This window comes from Ilyonectria robusta (assembly GCF_021365365.1).
Source record: "Ilyonectria robusta strain PMI_751 chromosome Unknown BGZ61scaffold_1, whole genome shotgun sequence".
Classification (NCBI taxonomy): domain Eukaryota; kingdom Fungi; phylum Ascomycota; class Sordariomycetes; order Hypocreales; family Nectriaceae; genus Ilyonectria; species Ilyonectria robusta.
Window position 1 is genome coordinate 41,570 of NW_025764435.1, and position 19,327 is coordinate 60,896.

The following is a 19,327-nucleotide window of genomic DNA, read 5'->3' on the forward strand; positions in this document are numbered from 1 at the left end:
GAGGGACGGCTTCGATTGACTGGTGTCGAATCAGCCAGGGCATACAACTAGATACCACGCACACGAGAGGAGACTGCCAAGCAGTCGAGGGATTGTAATCTTGAACCGGTACATCCATTGACACATAAACTCAAAGAAACTTGGCTAAGATACTCTGATATTGTTGCAACCGCTCCCGTCCTCATCTAATGGCGCCCACGTTCTCCACCAGTCTACACTTTCCATAAGTGACCAAATGACCATACCCAAGCCATATCTTATACACCATACGCCGGCAGTGCATGAAATTGATGCCAAATCACCCCACCCCCTCTAAATCTCCATACTCGCTATTGTACCGATTAATCCTCCTCTTCGCCTTTGCTATTCTCGTGGAGGAGTTGATTGTGTTGGTGGCGAATGACCCACAAAGTGATGACCAGTCCACCAGCACAGGCGAACAGGGTGGCGTCGTATGCCGAACGATAACATTCCAGGCCATCAAGACAAGATCGCTCACCGTTTGGCTGGACCACGCTGTGCTGGTCGTAAATCTTGCCGTAGAAGATATTGAAAATATTAGACGTGATGACAGGGGAAAGTGTCATGAATCCCCAGTTCTGGCTGAGCCCGTTGATGCCGAATGTCTCGGCAACAATCGACGGGTAGACACCGAAGAGGAAGCCGTAGCCTATACCGGACAAGCTGGAGACAATTACAAGCCAGTGAGGGTCGGCAATGTTTAGAGCACAAAGTTGAGCGAGCAAGAAGACGACGCAGGCGACAACCAGACACCAGAGCCGGCTGGCATGCAGACGTTTGACCAAAAAATCGGAACCAACTCCTAAAGACGATGTGAGAGTCTGGAAAAGCGAGGGTGAGTAACGAGGGGGAACTCACCGCTAGATAGTCTACCGAGGAAACTACATATGGAGAGGGTCGACACATGCATCTGCTGGCGTTGAATGAGGAAATCGTTGGTGACGGATTTATCGTAGTGCATCCACAACGCCTTCACGTCGTTACCGATGTTACTGGCATGCCAAGTCAGCAGGATTCATTCGGGGCGTATGGTAGAGAATGAATTGCATACTTGATTGTCATGATTCCGACACCAGCCAAGATTCCCATAATGGCGAAGAGTTGCCAGAAGCCCAGGGTTCCCAGCAAGGTGAAACCTCGAATGTCTACTCGGTGAGATCGATCAAAATCAATATGGTTCCCTACGAGTGGGTCATCATCGCCGGCCTGTGACGTCGGGCGGGACATCAAGGATGACGTCTCACCCGCCTCGGGGTCCTCGGGGTTCTCAGCAGTGACCACACGGCCACTATCAGGCTCGGATGGGATTCGAGGAACGGCCGTTGGATCCAGGGGGCAGTCAGAGGCGGAGGCGGAGGCTGAAGCGGAGGTGGATGCGAAAGCGGGCGAGGGTGAGGAGGTGGAGCTGGTGCTACTCTCTGTGTTGGAATTAGATAACATACCAGGTTCAACCACCGCATTGGCAGCGCGGTAGGTCTTGGGCTCGTCAGAGGAGTCCTGGCGAGTGTGTTGTTGGTGATCTGCCGCTGGGACGGTTTGATAATTGGAGTGAGGGTGGACCTTGAGGAAGAAGAATCCACCGAAGGTAATGCCGCAAGTACCCCAGGTTAGTAGCATGAGGAAGGCACTGGGATCACCAGGGAAGAGGAGGGACCCGACGAGGGAGAAGAAGAAGGCACTCAGGCCGAAGGCGGCGAGAGGAAAGGCCGTGGCGGTACCACGGCGTTGGGGCCAGTTCAACGCAGACGTTTTGATAGAAGCAGCAAACGCCATGCAGCCGCCCATGCCAGTCAGATATGAGAAGAAGCATAACAGCGGCACGGAGCCGGAGGCTTTGTCGTAGGCTTGGTGGAGGGGGAAGTATCCGGCAGCCAGCAGGATGGCGCCTCCGAGGACGGCCAGTCGGGGACCGCGCCGGTCGACCATGATGCCAATAGGGACGCCCATGGTGTACTGGCCTAGGTTGCCAGAGAGGCCGATGAGGTTGCTCTCAGTCGACGAGAGGCGGAGTCGTTCGGCGAACTGCGGTGCCCATGCCGAGTAGACATACTTGACCGGGTGTTAGCGATGGATGGAACCGCCCGCCTCCAGGCGGTCGAACAAGCGAAGAGGTCCTACATTCGTGCCACAGGCCAACGCAATGAGTGTTGCGGCGACGCTGGCGACGATGCGCGCGTGGTGCAGCTGTCGCTGCTGCTGTTGCTGGTGCATGATGCTGGCGGCAGGGGGATCGCTAGAGGGGGACGACCACGTGGACCATCTGGAGGAGGAGAAAGCGAGAAGAAAAAGAAACGTAAAGGAAATGAGGAGCTAAAGATGCAAGTAGGGAGGCCAGAAGCAGAATCACAAAAGGATGGACGCGTTACTCGATACGAGAGATGGAGATGGAGATGGAGATTGAGGATGGAACTGATTCCCGACTACGTAACTTGGGTATCTTAGTCGGTATTACGGACTATACACGGAGTACAGGGGCAGGACGTACGTATGTCGTTATCAAAGCCGCGGTGGAAATAGCGCGAGCTGATTGGCGACGCCCTGAATACGTATCTGCACGCGCGTGCCCATCGCCGAGAGCGGAACGCACCCAACGGCAGCCCAGAAGGTCCCGAGGGTGGGCCTTGTGATTACTCCCGGCCCGCTGGTTCGCGCCTGCTCCTGCCTCTTGCTGCGCTCCCGCTGTGCTCTCCGCTTTCCCGTGTTGGACTGTTTTCGTACTGTGCCATGCCCCAGACTGCAAGTACCTAGCGCTGTTCGCGGGGGCACACACCACGAGCCACCACGAGCCACCACAAGCCACCACAAGCCACATGTTCTGTTACGTAAGGCAGCACAAGTACCCAGTGCTGCAACCGCCCAGACTTGCACCAAGATGACGTAATCTCACGTGAACCGGGCCACGGTCCATCTCGGCCGTCGACACCAGCCTCATCGTCGCATCCGCCTCCTCCATCTCCCGACTCCACCTACGCAATCGCAAACATCACCAGGCTGCATCTCGCCCAGGCTGCTCGCCTCTACACCTAATTGACACCACCACCTCCGCGAAACCAACCCGTCCACGGGCTTCCTGCTCCCTGCTCGTGCCCTCTTCTCCGACCTAGACACGCCGTTCATCGCTGCCTCCCCGCGCCATACCAACGCCATGGGTGCGCTCTTGTCGCTGCCGCTGCTGGCGGTCCCGAGCGTGACCACCGTACGCCCTCCCAATACCTTTTCCTTGCCAGCAATCCTCTTATCCCAGACTAACGCGCAAATCCGTCCAATAGATCATGTCCTTTGCGGCCAGCTGCTGTGGCGCCGCAACCTGTTCCATGGTCTGCAGCGCTTGCGGAAAATGCGGCAACAGGTACGACAACATGAACATGACCAGCCCTACCATCCCGCCAGCTAACCATACCTCAACAGTGTCGCAACTCGTGTCGGATATGCGCTGCTGCTTCTCGTCAATTCCATCATTGCATGGATAATGTTGACGCCTTGGGCCATTGAGAAGTTGCAACACCTCATGCTCGACTATGTCAAGATCAATTGTCCCACCGGCAGCTGCCACGGGTGGGTTGCCGTCCACCGCATCAACTTCGCTCTCGGTATTTTCCATCTCATCCTCGCTGGTTTGCTCTTCGGCGTCTCATCTTCGAAACACCCCCGCGCCGCTATTCAAAACGGTTATTGGGGCCCCAAAATCATTGCCTGGTTTGCCCTGGTTGTCATGTCCTTCCTTATCCCTGATCCGTTCTTCGTCTTCTGGGGCAACTATATTGCCTTTGCTGGCGCCATGCTATTCTTGATGCTGGGCCTTATCTTACTCGTTGACTTGGCTCACAACTGGGCCGAATACTGTCTGGCGCAGATCGAGGAAACCGACTCGAGGGTTTGGAGGTTCGTTCTCATTGGATCTACCTTGGGCATGTACCTGGGCTCCATCGCCATGACTGTGGTCCAGTATGTCTTCTTCGCCAGAGGTCCTTGCTCCCTGAACCAGGCCGCCATCACTATCAACCTCGTGCTTTGGCTCGCCGTCTCCGTCATCTCCGTCAACCCCTCCATCCAAGAGTACAACTCCAAGGCCGGGTTGGCTCAGGCCGCTATGGTGGCAGTTTACTGCACCTATCTTACCATGTCTGCCGTGTCAATGGAGCCTGATGACAAACAGTGCAATCCTCTGGTTCGCGCGCAGGGCACCCGTACCACGTCTGTTGTCATTGGTGCCATCGTCACCATGCTAACGGTAGCCTACACGACCACTCGAGCTGCGACTCAGAGCCTTGGCCTCGGTAACTCCAATGGCATCCGCCTTCCGGAAGAGGATGAGCACGATCTCGTGACACAACAGCCTGCCGCCCGCCGTGAGATGCGCGCCGAGGCTCTTCGTCGTGCTGTCGAGGAGGGCAGTCTCCCCGCCGAGGCCTTGCTCTCCGACGACGAAGACAGCGACGCTGGTGATCATTCGTCCCACGATGACGAGCGATCTCAAACCCAGTACAACTACACCGTTTTCCACATCATTTTCTTCCTTGCCACGGCGTGGGTCGCCACGCTGCTGACAATGAACTTTGAGGAAGCTACCAAGGAGGGTGACTTCGCCACCGTTGGTCGTACCTATGCGGCAAGCTATGTCAAAATTGCTAGCTCTTGGATCTGCTATGGAATGTACACCTGGACCCTGGTGGCACCCATTGTCCTGCCCGATCGCTTCGACTTTTCCTAAATATTTTGTCTGCATATCGTAGGAGTTGGGGTGGTTCAGCGTTTGCGTGTTTGTCTTCATAACTAGGTAATCGCATTTCTTGGCCCTCTAGATATATGGTTATATGCATTCTTATAGAACGCAATGGAATTTCTATATCATCAATTCGGGCGTGACGACGGCTCATATGACCTGAATCGAAGGAAGCGGTTACCTCGTCATCTCAGCCCCACCGGCCAAAGGCCCCTCCGATGCAGGTCTCGGTCACCAGTCCGTGGGCGACAAATTGCTAGGCAAACATCAATGTCCTCTCTCTAAACCAGCACGTCTTGGCGCTGGAGGGGTTGGCAAACTTGGAACTGAATGGGGTTCGAAGTCCGTTCATAGATGCTGTGTAGCTTGAACAACATGAGATGGTCGTGTTACTTCGTAGACAAAGGGGATCTGATCCGGCACGTGGCTTATTGTCGCTTAGATTGCCGACAAGTTGAGCGAACGGGAGCCATCCTCATCACGATGAGCGTCAGAAAGGCTTGTCGTAGCTGGTCTGTACATTATGGCTTGGGAAGCTATCAATACGGCAAGGGTTGAGCACGTAAACGGCACTGGTTCAAGGTAGAGGATACACGTAATGGTATTCGGCCAAGTTAATGCACTTATAAACATAGTGGCCATATCAAGTCTATATTTCCCCCCGAATGGGTGTCGTGGAGATTACGAGAACCTCATATATCTGTTGTCTCTTGACCCTTTCCTCTTTCCCCTCTCACCTCCCTGCTCCCTGCTCCCTGCTCCCTGGGGATATCTCCCGTGTACAACCCAGGTGGCCGGCCAAAGCCCAAGCAAGCGCGTTGCACGAATAGAGCCGCGCCCGCGACGAGGCGCATGGCGGTGATGCCATTAATGACCGAAACAGACTCCCTTTGCTGAATGCCGTCACACTCCAGAATGCGTTTCGCAGTCAAGCTTACAAGGCGCATGCCTGACGCTCGCCTATCTTCGGCCAACCAAGAGTCTTGGTAAAAAAGGGAGCTTTATAGCCAGGTCCAAGCCAGCCACAAGAGCTGGAGGAACCCCACGAGACATGCGCATACACGATGGAAACAGTATTTCAAAAGTATATATATATGTGTGTGTGTGCGTCTGAGCCAGGAGAAGTGTTTTGCATAGTATCACTAGAAACCAGAGCCAAACAAAGTGGGCGTGTATCACTTTCGAAAAAGAATTTGACAAGGAGACTACTACGCTTGATACTGCCCAAGAAACGCACGATGCCTCAGAAGATCGAATCGAAAGACGCCGCAGTCAAGTACAGGTCCAAAATGTCCGATATTTAGCATCCAAGCACTCATCCATCCTCGAACAGGAACTCCCTATCGCCTAGAGCACTGTCCAAGGACATACCAATAGCTCCTAAACTGGAGCCAAAAGTTCTCTCTCCGATGCTCGTCGCATGGGCTCACGAGTCGAGGCGGCAACACCTGACCATCAACGAGCTTCTCCACCAGCACAGCAATGTGTTGTATGCCCTCCCACTTTTCATATCTTAGGGTCGTTCTCCAACCTATCACAGGTCACTCCGAAGAGTCTAACTCCATAATGTTCGCCAACGCCAGGTTCGGATGATGTTACAGGTTTTGGAAATCGCCAACTGTGCGATAAACTAGGCTCTTCTCACGACCGCCATGTCTCCCTCTCATAAGATGAGAGTAGCGTGACCGTCATAGCTGATGGCTTTCGGCAGGAATGCTGAAAACTCTTTTGTAGAGGATGGGAAGGATGACTGGAGGCCGAATGGACTCAAATCAGAGATTCAAAGTGTGATGGCTAGAATAATAGCCATCCACTGCTGAGTCGCAACTTATACAGTTAGGGGCTTTTCTCCCAACTCCTTGGCCGCCCCCGCGGCATGGAAGCCATCCAAAGTCACCGTCACGGCGCCGGCTTGGACAAGCTGAATCCCTATTTAGTAGATATCTCATTGGATGGAATGGGGAGACTTACTGCGCGTGAGAGGTCATCAATAAGATCATTCACGTCTTCAATTCCGACGCAAAGGCGAATAATGTCCTCAGGCATCTGCCGCTCTCTTCGTGTCTTCGCATCGATGCTGGCATGGCTCATCTGGCATGGCATGCTAATCAAGCTGTTGACACATCCGAAGCTAACGCTAATTGCCCAAAGCCGGGCAGCCTCCACAATGCGCTCAGAGACGGCGCTGTCGCCAGTCTCAAATGAAAGAACCGCGCCTGCCCCCCGTGCCATGGACCAGTGCAGATCGTACTGAGGGTGGGACTTAAGGCCAGGGTATCTGACCCGGAAACCCTTGGACTCAAGGAACTCGGCAATGGCCTGAGCGCTAGCCTGCTGCTTCTCCATGCGAATCGCGAGCGTCTTGATACCTCTCATAAGGAGGAAAGAGTCGTTGGGGGAAAGACCACATCCCGTAGAGTTGATGACGAAGAAGAGCCTGTCCGCGACCGAGGAATCGTTGCAGGCCATAACACCGGCCATGATATCGTGGTGGCCCGAGAGATACTTGGTACCAGACTCGTAAACAATATCGGCGCCCATGTCGAGGGGGTTGGCGAGCATGGGCGAAAGCATCGTGTTGTCGACGACGACAAGGGCCTTGGGGTTGGCCTCATGGACAAGACGAGCGATGGAGGGGATATCAACAATCTTGATCAAGGGGTTGGTAGGAGTCTCAAGCAAAACCATGGCCGTCTTTTCCGAGACCCGCGCCTGCACAGTCTCAACGGTAGTGGTGTCAACATGGTGGACAACAATGTCTTGGTTGGCGGCTAGGTAGGTGAGGAGACGATGGCTGCCTCCGTACAAGTCGTCGCCGGTGATAACCTCGTCGCCGGGCCGGAGAAGGCGGGTGATGACATCAAGAGCGCCCATACCGGAGCTCACGGCTAGAGCGCGCGAAGCATTCATGATCTTAGCCACATGGCGCTCCAGATGGGTGCGCGTGGGGTTGCCAGACCTCGTGTAGTCATACTCCTGCTGGCCACCGTTGGCCGAGGACTGCTTGAAGGTGGCAGACTGGTAAATGGGGATACTAGAAGCGCCATATTGGTCCTTGCTATCGGTGTAGACCAGCTCGGTGGCGAGGGCATATCTCAGGCGGCCGTTGCGTGGGCTGGAGGGGGCGGGAGAAGGAGGAAGGTCGTGTCCGTCGAGGTCGACCCGCTTCAGCGGGTTGGCGGATTTTTCGGTCGGCGTATTGGAAGTTGGGGCCGACATGGTTAAATGAGTGCCGGGGCGATGGAGGTATGGATATGACGGGCTGTAATTGTAATAAAGATGTCGTAGGTTGTGAAGAGTCGAGGAGGAGCCCCGCGCCGATCAGTGACTAGTGGGGGGAGGGCGAAAGGTAGGATAGAGCGAGTATGCGAAGCAATTGGGAATGGGACCAGAGGCAAGATGAAGCCACAGAGCCCAAGCCCAAAACTTTGAGAAGAATGCGAATGCAGATATGAAGATGGAGGAAGAGGAATGGATGGTGGTTGTCGAAGGAAGGCGGGCGAGTCAGAGTCCGGGGGGAGGGACGGGAGTCGGGAGTCGGGAGTCACTCCCGCTCATCGGCGGTCTGAGGATTTTTATCCAGGCGGCGTTCAGTGGCTCGTAGTGCTGCCCTTGCAGCGGACCGCAGCGTTGCTGCAGGGCCTCGCAGCGCTGTTGCAGGGCAGCTCACTCCACTGCCGGCGATGCTGCGCCGCCAACCGTCCACCGCCATTCAGTTGGGTCACCCGCCCGATGTACGGAGGTCAAGTCGTGATGCCGGGGTACCTGGGGTTTCACTGGACCACGCGCGCAAAGAAAAGTACCCCGCTATCAAAACCCCGGAAAACTCGGTGGGGTACATCAAATGACGTGATCCTGCACCGATTGATGACCATTCTTTTCGGGTGTTCAGCAATTGTCGGGGATTATTATGCCAAACTTGCTAACCCAAACCCGGCCCAAACCCGGCCTAAGATAGAGGTCTCGTGGGAGAAAAAGATGGTCGAGACAGTGCTGCGCGTACAGTACAGCACAGCTCCCGCTCGGAGGGCATTGATACAACCCCTCAAAACAGAATCATTAGTTTGTTGATTGGACCGCGGAGCGGTGATGCCATGCCCAGGGTTGCTTTCTCTATACATCGGATCGCTTGGTGGCTCCTAATCCTGTTCCTCCGCCACCAACTCATCCACATCCTCGTACTCGGTAGTCTCGCCGCCTGACCGCCGGGACGTCGCCGTTACATTTGCCTTAATCTGTCCCCCTTCTCGCCCCAAGAAGTCGTCGCTCCTCAGTGCCCGGAACTGCGTCGGGTCCACCGCCGACATCGACCCACCCTTTTGTCGGTGTTGTCGCATGTACTCACGAACAGGGACCATGGCCGCGTCTCGGCAGGCCTCCTTAATGTCGCTGCCCGAGAGACCTGCGGTAATCTTGGAGACATATTCTAGGTTAAAGTGATTGGGGTCCGTCGTAGTGTCTTGCAAGATCAGTTGCAATATCCGGCGGCGTTGCTCCTTGCCTGGCAGAGGTACGGGAAACTTTTTGGGCATACGGCGGAGGATGGCCTCGTCAATGTCGTGAATGCGGTTGGTGGCTCCCAAAACCATGATACGGGCGGGCATGCCGGAAGAATTTGACGACGTCAGTCCGTCCCACAAGGTCATGAATCTGTTCAATATTAGCTCACGTATACCTGGTCGTCTGATGGATGTAAGCGTACTCAGCTTTGACCATGCCGCTGGCCTCGTGCTCGCCGCTCCTTCGGGTCCCAAGAACGGCGTCAATCTCATCGATGAAGATGATGGCAGGCTGCATTTTGCGTGCCAGCGAGAAGACAGCCCGGACAATCTTGTTGGAATCTCCATACCACTTCTCCGTCAATGTCGAAATGTGCAGATTGATGAAGGAAGCCCCACTCTCGTGGGCAACAGCCTTCGCCAGCATCGTCTTGCCACATCCAGGTGGTCCATATAGCAACACTCCTGAAGGTGCTGAGAGTAGGGGCGCGGCGTGCGAGTAGAGATGCGGCATCGTGAGAGGATAGATGACAGACTCCTTCAGTTCCTCGATGATGGTGTCCAAGCCACCAATATCTATGCAAACGCAAAAGGCATGTCAGTCAGCAACATATACCTCAGTAGCCATCTCCGGCGTCAGGAAGCTGTGTTGGCATTGGCACAACTTACCATCAAACCCGACGGATATGTCCTGGGGAGGGACCATTTCCAACGCCACCAGGTTTTCGTATTCGTTGAGAACCAGCTCCTCCACTCGGGGTCCTCTCCTTGAACCGCTGTCGTCGTCGTCATAGTCATCATCGACTTGTCGTTGCCGGTTTAGGCGCTCGAGGTGTGCCTTGGCCTGACGTCTCGCTTGGTCGTGCTTCTCCTTGTCCGGGTCGGCGAGGTTGCTGAGGATTGGGTTAAGAAAGGTTCGCGCAACGTAGAGGCCGGCGGTCATCTAGCAAAAAGTGTCAGCCTGTCGATTCCATCCACGAGAAGCCGGACTCGCTCACCATGCCGGCAAAGAGCAGGAGGTCCATGGCGACATCGCCAAGCTTGCGTCGCTCCCCCATCCCGAGGATCCAGCGCAGCCACGGGGTCGACTTGTCGCTCATGAGGTGGCGCCGCGCCGATGGAAGTAAGGGAGGAAAGTCCGCAGGTGAGTGTAAGGGGGAGATGGCGACTATGCTGTGTGTCTCGGACTGCAGGAGATGGAGGAGATGCAAGATGCAAACGTGTGCTGGGGTCAGCCGATGGACCGTGATCGCGTTGCAGCCACAATTGATTAGCACATGCGGTTGGTTTATCTCGTTAGGTACTTCGCCTTATGCGTTCGGCGGCCATGCCATGCACGGGCCATGTCGGCCACGCGGGCACCGACTCGTCCGTCCCACTTCGCCGGACTTTGTTTACATTGGAACTTCTTCTATATCGGCCGGGGCAAAACATGCATGCGCACCCTCTCCCCCTCGTTCGCTCCCCTCATTGCCCTCGCCTTCGCCTTCGCCATCCCCGCGACGGGAAGATACGCCTAGCCAACTATTCAACCACGATATCCCGCGCAATTGGTCCAGTTCAAATTCCGATATCGCATCGCCATTGCTAGCTCCATTGCGCCCGTTGTCGCCTCGACCACGCACTGCTCGTCAAGACACACAAATGCCACGCGCAAAAGCGACAGCGCCTCTGGCAGGGCTCGTAGGGTCCGACTCAGAGCCTGACTTCGATGACTTCGACGTCTCCGATATCCAAGCTGCGCGCAATCAAAGACAACCCATAAGCACCACAAAAAAGCCCCGAGGCCGTCCGCCAAGCGCGAGCAAGGTTACGAAACCAGCACCGCGATCAACAGGTCGGACTAGGGGAAAGGCCGCCACAACAACAGCGGCGCCAGCAAGGAAAGAGGCCCTGGCGGGCAAGAGCAATTCCACTACGTCGCGCACTGCGCGGCAGGTAGAGAAACAGGCTCAAGAGGATACAATCGATGTTGAGGATGTCACGGAAACACCGGTTGTGCCATCGCCTCGCGCGAAACCGAATCGCGGCCGACCCAGGGGTGTTGGGAGCGCCGCAAAAGGAAACACCGCCAGCAAGATGCCAGTAAGCGTTCCACCGAGTGCGACCAGACCACGAGGCCGTCCACGATTACGTCAGGCCGCGACACCCCCCGAGGAGATTCCAGAAACTCAGCACGAGGAGCCCGAGGACACGATGGATATTGATGTTTCAGCACAAGACTTGGTCGACGTAGAATCGATTCCAGCCCCAGATCCGATTGAAGATGTAGTTGGGTATGACGCGAGCGATGTCTCGCTTCGAAGGCGGTTAGGGGACCTCACGAAGAAGTATGACGGCCTTGAGATGCGCCACCGAGATCTCCGAGAAGTTGGCGTCAAGGAAGCCGAACGCAATTTCGACCGCCTCCGGAAACAAGCTGATGAGCGAACTGCTGGTAAGGAGCTGCGAGCCATGGCGAAAATCCACACCGCTAACATCCACTAGCCGCGAACAAGCTGATTGCTGAACTCAAGTCAGAGATCGCAGCGCAGACTACCCTCACGAAACAAGTGGAGGAGTTAAGAAAGGAGCTAAAAGCCAGCGATGCCAAGGTGGAGAGTCTAGAAAGCACCGTAGAGACGCTCAACGAGTCACTCGCTGCGGCCCGGTCAGAGACTAAGACGATCTCGACGAAGCTAGCCGCCTTCCGCGCCGGAGAAGTCAATACCAGAGTGCCTGGCAGTGCATTGAAGGCCGGCGCAGCAGGGAGTCGCACAGCCCAGGCAGAGGCAGCCCACGCGGCGAACCAGGTAGCGCAAGCCAAAGAGGACTTGTACGGCGACCTAACAGACCTCATCTTGCGTGGTATGAGGCAGGAAGAAACGGAGGACGTTTTTGATTGTATCCAGACTGGACGAAACGGCAGTAAGTCTCTACCTTGTCAGGCCATTACTCGACATCGTCCTAACATCTTGTGTAGCTCTCCACTTCAAGCTAGCCGTCGAAAACATTGAAGAGGCCGACAGCTATGAAAACGTGCTATTTACCTACCGACCTCAGCTACACCCGGACCGCGACGGGGATTTGATGGACATGCTGCCGGATTATCTAGGTGGTGAGATTTCATTCCCTCGCAACCAGGCGTCCAAGTTCTACGCGAAGGTGATGAAGTACTTGACAGAGCGACCCGAATAAATGGGAAGGGATGGGGATGACTTTGTGCGGATGCTGCTGACGTATTTTCATGCTTTTGGTTCGGACTGATACCCCGGAGTTTGTATTGACTTGGTTACGAGTTTCGTTTCTCGGGTCTCGCAGGGAGACGCAGTTAAAGAGATGCCAAGGATGCAAGGAGATATTCTGCGTCATGGGGATGTTGGCATTGAGCCTGGGTTGGCATGACGCGCTTGCGGGTCATGGTATCGCACTCATCAAGGTTCGATGGCCAGGCCGTCCGGGTTCTTGGTACCCCAAGAGTTCAACATTTGCAAGCAGACAGGCGTTGAAATAATGGGTGCTGTGGATCGTCGTTTTAAGATGATCAAGGAGGGATACAGTGGCATTTATATCTACACGCAATGATACCCTCATTCTCAGTCAAATACTTGACAGTCGGTATCTCTCGGGCCCAATGCCTCCATGTGTAGGCCAGATTGTTCGTCGAAATTAGCGGGTTATGCCTGGCTCCTCACACAGGCGGTCGTTCAGAGGTCCAGAGGCAGCCAACCAACCACGTGTCAGTGCGCTGCGACAGGGGAGCTAGCGTCGCCATCCAAAGACCCCTAGCGCATCGGGGGCCCTGTAGCATGGGAGCATGGGCGGGCTGTCTGCAGGTACAGTGCTCCGTATGGAGTACGTAACCCTTTTAGACGCGACTTGACACCGCGTCCAGCCAGCATTAGCCATTAACTTTCGGCCACGGTTTTCCCCTCCATGCTAACACTACAAGTACGCCATCAACCTCGTACTCCGTCGCATCGCCTGTCCCTTGCACACACAAGTGACTGCAACTTTCTTCCCAGTGTTGCCAGCTCTCTCGTATCCCTTAAACGGCTTATTGTTGCGCAATGGACGTGTCCCTTTTCCCTTGATTTTTGCGTGGACGTTTCTTCTCCACCAATTCGATCTCCCCCCTGACTTACATCCGCCCACTCTCTTTTCCATTCTAGTCTCCCCTCTCTCTTGCGACACCCACCCAGGTCTCTTCCAGCTATCGCCAACCCGTCAAGCAAGTGTCATTACTCCAGGTCATCATGGCTGGCTACAGCCGCTTCGGCTTCCTGGCCGTTGCGGTCGTCTTCCACCTGGTCTACATCCTCTCCATCTTCGACATCTACTTTGTCAGTCCCATCGTCTCGGGCATGCAACTCTTTGGCGTCCAGCGGCCCGAAGCTTCCAAGGCGCCTGCAGATCGATTGGTCCTCTTTGTCGGTAATGCTCTCTGGTTCTAGGCTCTCTGGTCGACCTCTTCGCTAATCACTTTTGGCGCCTTCAGGCGACGGGCTCCGTGCCGACAAGGCCTTTCAATCCTTCCCCGAACCATACCCCGAGTCCGAGGAAGACCTAGTCCCTCGCCCGCTCGCGCCCTTCCTCCGCTCCCGAATTCTTGATCACGGAACCTTCGGCGTCTCTCACACCCGTGTCCCCACCGAATCGCGGCCCGGACATGTCGCCCTCATCGCCGGCCTCTACGAGGACGTCTCGGCCGTCGCCACGGGTTGGAAGCTCAACCCGGTCAACTTTGACAGCGTCTTCAATCGCAGCCGGCATACCTGGAGCTGGGGTAGCCCAGATATCTTACCCATGTTCGAGCACGGTGCCGTCCCCGGTCGAGTCGAGGCCTTCATGTATGACTCTGAGTTCGAGGATTTCTCCAAGGATGCGACTCATCTGGACTATTGGGTCTTCGATCATGTCAAGGAGCTCTTCGCCGAGGCCGCTACCAACGCAACACTCAATGCTGCTCTGCGCCAAGACAAAATTGTCTTCTTCCTTCACCTCCTAGGCATCGATACAACCGGCCACGGCTACCGACCCTACTCCAAGGAGTACCTGCACAATATCAAGGTGGTGGATCAGGGTGTCAAGGAGGTGACGGACCTCATCCAGAAGTTCTACTCCGATGACCGCACCGCTTTCGTTTTCACTGCCGACCACGGCATGAGCGATTGGGGCAGTCACGGCGACGGCCATCCTGATAACACTAGGACCCCGCTCATTTCCTGGGGGTCTGGCGTCGCAACCCCTGAGCTGTATACTGACTCCATCGCTCCTGGCCACGACCAATACTCCTCAGACTGGGGTTTGGATCACGTCCGGAGGCATGATGTATCCCAGGCTGATGTCGCCGCACTCATGGCATACCTGATTGGCACCGAGTTTCCTGCCAATTGCGTTGGTCAGCTCCCACTGACATTCCTGTCTGCGGATACCCGAGAGAAAGCCGAGGCATCGTTGGTTAACGCCCAGGTCATTCTCGAAATGTATAGGGTCAAGGAAGAGAAGAAGAAGGCGACAGAGCTCCAATACAGGCCGTACGAGCCCCTGAGCGAGCACGCCCTTACCCCAGAGCAGCACATTGCACACATCCGTACTTTAGTGGACTCGGGTCGGTATGAGGAGGCCATTGAAGAGTCTAATGCGCTGATCGTGATTGGGCTGCAAGGGCTTCGCTATCTCCAGACCTACGACTGGTTATTCTTGAGAGCTCTGATCACTGTTGGCTACCTCGGTTGGATGGCATATGCCGTCACCACCGTCCTCAACCTGTATGTTGTCCAGGAAAGCATCCCTCCCCAGCGTACCATCCTAGGAACCATGTTCTTCTCCTCTGTGCTCATAGCGCTGTACGCCTCCTTCATCGTCTCCAAGTCGCCCCCGCAATACTATGCTTACGCCTTCTTCCCGGCCATGTTTTGGGAAGAGGTCTATGCGCGCAGGGGGACCCTCGCCCAGGGCCGAAAGGCTCTCTTCGGGCACATCCAATCTGGAGGCGCCGTAGCGACTCTCGTTATCAACATCACTCTCTATGTTGGTGTAATCCAATCTTTGGTAGGACTGTCGAAAACGTTTAATCTCCCTCCCTCTCTAATTCGGCGTAGGCCATTGGATACATCCACCGCGAGATTTTGACTGGTTTGTACATCTTGGGCGCATTCTGGCCCATTCTCAACGGAATATCCTTCCTTCGATCGCATTTACTCCTAAGCCTGACCTGGTTCGTGTCCTGCTTGGCGATGAGCACTTTCACACTTCTCCCTGCGATGAAGGTTGAGAGCATACCTCTCATGTAAGTCGAACGCTAGCGCTTGTTCCCGAGGTGATTAGTAACAAGACCAGTTTGGTCGGTGGCGCACTCATGATCGTTGTTGGTCTTGCGTACTTGATATTTGAAGACTACGTCCTGTCCGACTTTTCGTCGCCCAAGGCCAAGAAAGATCGCCTTCATACCAGCAGAGCTCTTCTTGGTGCACAGGTAGGGCTAGCCCGCTAAGCAGAAAGGAATAGGTGGACGATAACTAACATTGGCGATGATAAGATTGGATTGACTATTCTCTCGATGGTGGTTACCCAGACCACGGCTATGTCGCTCCAGGCCAAGCAAGGATTGCCGCGTGGCAATCAGATTGTAGGATGGATCGTCCTAGGTACGATAAGGCATGTCTACACAGTAATGACGGCGACTGACGAAGGACACTAGTTGTTTCCCTGCTAATGCCGCTGATGTATCGACTGCAACCCAACAAGCACTATATGCATCGCCTGGTCGTCATGTTCCTGACCTGCGCTCCCACTTTTGTCATTTTGACCATCTCTTATGAGAGTCTCTTCTATGTCGCATTCAGCATTACGCTCCTCACGTGGGTGCGTCTTGAGTACAGTGTTGCAGCTATGCAACCAAAGGAAACGAAGGTTGTGCCGGGGACATTTCGACCACTCCAATTGTCTGATGCGCGCGTGGCACTCTTTTTTCTGGTATTATTCCAGTCGGCATTTTTTAGCACTGGCAACGTGGCTTCAATATCGTCGTTCAGCCTGGACAGCGTTAACCGGTTGATTCCTGTGTTTGACCCCTTCTCACAGGGAGCGCTCCTTATCCTGAAGTTGATGATTCCGTTTGCGCTCATCTCGGCGAACCTGGGAGTGCTGAACAAGATGCTGGGAGTAGCACCGTCGGCATTGTTCATGGTGGTGCTAGCGGAGACGGATATTTTGACGCTGTACTTCTTCTGGGTGGTTAAGGACGAGGGATCGTGGCTGGAGATTGGCTCCACCATCAGTCACTTCGCCATTGCCAGCTTACTTTGCGTCTTCGTTGCGACTCTCGAGCTGGTGAGTGCCTTTTTCATTGCTGGCATCGAAGTAGAAGATGTGCGAGGTGAAAAGAAGGCCAATGGAGGGCCAGTGGCCGAACATGTCACGGTGAAGGCCAATGGCAAGGCGGCAAACAAAAACTAGTGGTCTGGGACATGATGGGAATATCCAAACAGTGTATATTCTGCCTATTTCCTTGGGACTAGACTCGGAGTTGGGCTATATAATGGACGATGAATTCTGTTACATGGAATGTCAAGACCGGCGACGATACCCCATGATGTACAAGATAAGTACGCTGTGATGCTTGGGTTGGATAGGGCTGAAGTGGTGAGGGTCCGGAAGATGGCCGTACATCCTTGTCAGGATGACATTGAGAATGAAATGGTTGGTGGTGGTTGAACTCCAAAGTCATGGCGTGTAAGGCGATCTTGCTACAGACTCAGCTTGCTGCGGGGAAGAAAGGGGTCAGTGGGTCAGATTCGCAACCTACTCCTTAAGTAAGTACATGGCAATTAGGCACCACGGACTGTCGGTGTCGCACCTGGCCAGGGGACTCGGAAGTGGTGTGGCCACTGGGGAAAAGCCGTTCAGTCACGGGTGAGGATAACGATGGTGATGACGGGTGAGGCGGAAACTCCAGGGTGTGGTCTCTTGCCCCAGAAGTCGTCAAACCTGAGCTGTGTGGATCAAATTTGAACGCGGGGCAAGTGCCTAATTTGGAGCACAGAAAGGCAGGTTGAGGTGTAGTTAACTGCTAGCGCTCCACAGATGTACCGCGTGGAAGGCGCCTTTCGTATTTGCATGTGAAAGCCGCTCGTGTTGGAGGACTTGCGCCCTCGTGCCTCGTACCATCCCGTCAGCCCCCAGGATTACGTCGTTGTCGGTCTCGATCCCGAGAAAGCAGGCGACCGATGATGCACAGTACCGGATGCATCCCGTGCAGGACAACCTGAATGTAAGAACCAACGAAAAGCAGCACGGGAGCCCATCTGATGATGTACTCGGGCTCCTGCCGGAACCGGCATTGCCGTTGACAAAAGCTGAGCGAGCATGCAGAGTGAAGAACGCTGACAGAACATGGAGTTCACTCGCAGTTTTGAGGGACTAGGCGACAGTGAAATGAGGTGTGGCAGGAGGGGGTGTGAGGGAATATCACGGGGTGATGAGCCCAGGTCCAGGTTGTACGTTCGTGAGTTACGTGCTGGGAAACACAAAGAGAGAGTTGATAAGACAAGCCGTTCTTTAAAGGTGCGACCTGTATCGAGCCAGAAACAACCATTGGAATATTGACCGAAGGTGCCTGGTAATAAAACAATGCCCATTTGCTCATCGTCGTGTTCCCATAGTGGACATCGTGGACATCGTGGACATCGTGGGGCGCTGCCCTGCCTGGCCCATCTCAAATATCAGATGTTGAAACGGAGATTTGCTGGGTTGTTAAAACTCCGTGTCAATTATTTACCTACGATGCTCCAGGTACGTACATGGTACTTAGTGCTCAGCATTCCAATCACCCGTCCGGCAAGCGGGGGGGGCTTGTTCCCCAGCTTTCCAGGATGCGATCCTCGAGCCTGTCGCTGCTGGGCTCATGCCCGCTTTTCCATATGCCTGCTTCCCGCTCCTCATCGGTCATGATGGATGGATGGACGGACAGTGGGTAATGCTACGTAGTAAGATGGGCATCGACCCCCTAACCCAGGCCCCGTGTAGGCCTAAACTCCCCTAGGCCGGATCCATGGATGGAAGCTAAACAGAACTGGGGCCTACCGCCGCCGCCGTCGTCGTTCCGCCATCCATGATGACCCTAGCACCAGCCAACCTCCAACTTCAACCTCCAACCACCAACGGCCCAACCAAGCCCGCCAAGGAGCCTCCGCCTTCCCCTTCCCCGATTCTCACATGTCATGCATGTGCCTTCGAAATTTCGACAATATGTCGATCCATCGGGACTCGCCCGCCCATCAGCCCTCTCACCCCACGCTGCCAAGCCAATGCTGCCAAGCCCGCCCGTCTCGCAGGACAGGCACGCCGCATCACGCGCACATCTCCAGTCGGTCTCCCAGGCTGCACTCTGGGGCGAAATCTGAATAATCTTGATGCAAAGGGAAACGGGGGAGTGGGGATTACCGCCACCATCATCTTCACTCCCGTCGACCCGAACCCCGGAGGAGGAGGCACAGCTCAACCCCCCCTCCCTGTGACCTCAGCCCAAGGGTAGCATGGAACGTCTTTGCTTTTGCCTCTTCTGCACTCCGTTTCTCACATTTGGCCCTTGTGCTACAATTGACTAGCTAAGACTCGACTCGACAACAAGCAACAGGTGTGAGGTGACTGTATCACATTGTTCCCATGCGCGCTCAATAACCAACAGGACTGCGTATCCGTATCTTGCACAATTGGCCTGGCTTGGCCTGGCGGGCACACGTCTCAGATGATGCCCCCCCTCCCCTCGGGGGCCGACCGTCCCTCGTCGTCCTCGGGGATTTCGGGGGTGGTGGGAGCTCCATCTGGTTTATAACTAACCTGCCCGCATCCCTGACACTCTCTCTTCTCTCTCAGTCCGGCCGCTAGACCTGCAACTTTCGCGTTTCGACCTGCAGCCCCGGTTGGTCTTTGAAGATTTGCCCTGGCCTGGGAAAACTGTCCGGACAGGCATGGGCTGAGGCTTGGGCTTACCTTACGTAGGTAGCTTATTAGCCGCGCTGCTTCTCTCACTTTACTTAACTTTCCCCTAAATCGGATCTGCATTTGTTGGACAAACATCCCTCTTCCTACACACAACACG

The 19,327-nt window shown here is 55.0% G+C and overlaps 6 protein-coding genes across 6 annotated transcripts; 3 read left to right on the forward strand and 3 right to left on the reverse strand.

Annotated features, from left to right (window-relative positions):
- Positions 1-123: 123 nt before the first annotated feature.
- Positions 124-2,459, reverse strand: BGZ61DRAFT_436760 (major facilitator superfamily domain-containing protein). Its single transcript, XM_046244030.1, has 4 exons — positions 2,140-2,459; positions 1,073-2,070; positions 880-1,013; positions 124-823 (listed from the first exon to the last, which is right to left on the reverse strand). The coding sequence occupies exons 1-4, from the start codon at positions 2,230-2,232 to the stop codon at positions 342-344; spliced, it is 1,707 nt and encodes a 568-aa protein (XP_046111449.1). The 5' UTR covers positions 2,233-2,459; the 3' UTR covers positions 124-341.
- A 707-nt stretch (positions 2,460-3,166) lies between these two features.
- Positions 3,167-4,732, forward strand: BGZ61DRAFT_339214 (serine incorporator/TMS membrane protein; the record flags this gene model as incomplete). Its single annotated transcript, XM_046239206.1, has 3 exons — positions 3,167-3,217; positions 3,291-3,370; positions 3,430-4,732. 3 exons carry the CDS (start codon positions 3,167-3,169, stop codon positions 4,730-4,732), a joined length of 1,434 nt encoding a protein of 477 aa, XP_046111450.1.
- Positions 4,733-6,572: 1,840 nt separating this feature from the next.
- Positions 6,573-7,963, reverse strand: BGZ61DRAFT_524912 (Cys/Met metabolism PLP-dependent enzyme-domain-containing protein; the record flags this gene model as incomplete). Its single annotated transcript, XM_046252680.1, has 2 exons — positions 6,573-6,665; positions 6,716-7,963. The coding sequence occupies 2 exons, from the start codon at positions 7,961-7,963 to the stop codon at positions 6,573-6,575; spliced, it is 1,341 nt and encodes a 446-aa protein (XP_046111451.1).
- Positions 7,964-8,883: 920 nt separating this feature from the next.
- BGZ61DRAFT_337296 (P-loop containing nucleoside triphosphate hydrolase protein) lies at positions 8,884-10,301 on the reverse strand (the record flags this gene model as incomplete). The annotated part of the gene is made up of 4 exons (XM_046239036.1): positions 8,884-9,394; positions 9,447-9,819; positions 9,913-10,186; positions 10,242-10,301. 4 exons carry the CDS (start codon positions 10,299-10,301, stop codon positions 8,884-8,886), a joined length of 1,218 nt encoding a protein of 405 aa, XP_046111452.1.
- Positions 10,302-10,887: 586 nt separating this feature from the next.
- BGZ61DRAFT_336874 (chromosome segregation protein Csm1/Pcs1-domain-containing protein) lies at positions 10,888-12,420 on the forward strand (the record flags this gene model as incomplete). Its single annotated transcript, XM_046239001.1, has 3 exons — positions 10,888-11,680; positions 11,731-12,150; positions 12,206-12,420. 3 exons carry the CDS (start codon positions 10,888-10,890, stop codon positions 12,418-12,420), a joined length of 1,428 nt encoding a protein of 475 aa, XP_046111453.1.
- A 1,058-nt stretch (positions 12,421-13,478) lies between these two features.
- On the forward strand, positions 13,479-16,683 carry BGZ61DRAFT_338822 (GPI ethanolamine phosphate transferase 1; the record flags this gene model as incomplete). Its single annotated transcript, XM_046239168.1, has 6 exons — positions 13,479-13,656; positions 13,721-15,276; positions 15,327-15,514; positions 15,565-15,700; positions 15,764-15,872; positions 15,926-16,683. The coding sequence occupies 6 exons, from the start codon at positions 13,479-13,481 to the stop codon at positions 16,681-16,683; spliced, it is 2,925 nt and encodes a 974-aa protein (XP_046111454.1).
- Between the last annotated feature and the right edge of the window lie 2,644 nt (positions 16,684-19,327).

Excerpts from the sequence above, each read along its gene's own strand:
- BGZ61DRAFT_436760 (XM_046244030.1), bottom strand. The coding sequence starts at position 2,232 with ATGCACCAGCAACAGCAGCAGCGACAGCTGCACCACGCGCGCATCGTC. Across the intron at positions 1,014-1,072 it reads GTCGGAATCATGACAATCAA|TAACATCGGTAACGACGTGA; the intron begins GTATGCAATTCA and ends TTGGCATGCCAG. Across the intron at positions 824-879 it reads CCTCGGTAGACTATCTAGCG|GAGTTGGTTCCGATTTTTTG; the intron begins GTGAGTTCCCCC and ends CATCGTCTTTAG.